Source organism: Parathielavia appendiculata (assembly GCF_033297405.1).
Source record: "Parathielavia appendiculata strain CBS 731.68 unplaced genomic scaffold N657scaffold_16, whole genome shotgun sequence".
In the NCBI taxonomy this organism is placed as follows: domain Eukaryota; kingdom Fungi; phylum Ascomycota; class Sordariomycetes; order Sordariales; family Chaetomiaceae; genus Parathielavia; species Parathielavia appendiculata.
Window position 1 is genome coordinate 11,862 of NW_026944235.1, and position 1,309 is coordinate 13,170.

The 1,309-nt window shown below is 54.8% G+C and overlaps 2 protein-coding genes across 2 annotated transcripts; both read left to right on the plus strand.

The window, feature by feature from the left end:
• N657DRAFT_154081 (uncharacterized protein) lies at nt 1-1,309 on the plus strand (the record flags this gene model as incomplete). The annotated part of the gene is made up of 1 exon (XM_062785981.1): nt 1-1,309. A coding segment is annotated over exon 1 (852 nt), but the record flags the coding sequence as incomplete, so codon positions are not given.
• N657DRAFT_683544 (uncharacterized protein) lies at nt 60-288 on the plus strand (the record flags this gene model as incomplete). Its single annotated transcript, XM_062796578.1, has 2 exons — nt 60-73; nt 132-288. 2 exons carry the CDS (start codon nt 60-62, stop codon nt 286-288), a joined length of 171 nt encoding a protein of 56 aa, XP_062644207.1.

Consider the following 1,309-nt stretch of genomic DNA (forward strand, 5'->3'; position numbering starts at 1 on the left):
CCCCCAAGGGGCACGAGCAAGAGACGGAGTTCCGACAGCTCAAGGAAGGGTTGCAAGGCATGCGGCCAGGAGAGTCACTCCCTGTCCAATTGTTTCTATGTATTCCCACACTCTGCCTTTGAAGGCTTCAGGTTCAACCAGCGGACCAAGAGTGCCGTTGAAGAAGCCCTGAGGACCGACTCGAGCCTTAAGGAAGAGGTCGAGCGGATCAGGAAGAAGTTACGGAAGGCCCGTTTCGAGGAGAGAAAGACGAAGGAGGATGTTACTGTCACAGAGCAGCTGGATTGACAGTTAAGGAAGATCACCGAGATCAAGGGCAGTTTCATAGTCACAAAATCGGCATTCGCAATCAACGACTACCCTCTCTACTACTCCGCCATTCTTGACTCAGGATCAACAATTCACATCTTCAACCAGCGAAACCGATTCCTCAACTCTCGAGAGGCTGAACCTGGAGATGCCATCTGGACAGGAGACAGCCGGCTACCAATCTTGGGATACGGAGATGTCGACATCCTTGTCAAGACCTCCCAGGGCACCAGACGATATTTCCGACTGTATGATGTTGCCTGGTGCGACAGACTGCAGTGTAACCTCGTCTCCTTTCGCGAACTCCTTACCAGGGGTTACTCCTGGGATACGGAACGACAGCCGACCGTCATCAAAAGGCCAGACGGCACAGAACTATGCACCGTACCGGTCATTCAAGGTCAATTCGTCATGGAATATCGTATGCCGCGGCACAACGAGGCAATTTTCGCCACGGTACCCCGGAAGTCCTAAGTCCTGGAGGCAACGCCAATCACCACCAGCCACAGCCCAGAGATGGCACTTGCGGCTCGGACACCCTGAACCAGACGCACTACGCCACCTTGTCAATGCGGCAGTGGGAGTTCGCATGATCAATCTCCAAGGCACTCGACGCAAACGGAACCGACGAAAGAAGAGGTCCTCGTCACGAAGAGCTGTGCCAGCCCCTGCAGCTGCGTACTCCGCGGTTCAGACGGCTGGATCAGAAGAGGCACCTGGCGACGATTGCGTGGGACCAAACCAAGACTGTCCTGCGGAGCTCACTGAAGCTCAAAAGGCAGCTCTAGATGCTGAGAAACAGCATGTCCCACCGTCGAAAACCCACTGCGATGCATGTGCCATGGCAAAGGCAACACGCAGCGAGTACCGCAAACCCCGGGACCTCAGCGCATATAAGCCAGGAGAAAGGATCGCCATCGACTTCCACGACTTCGAAAGAGACGCAGACGGTTTCAAGAGCATGACGCTCATCACATGCCGAGTCTCAGGATACATGTGG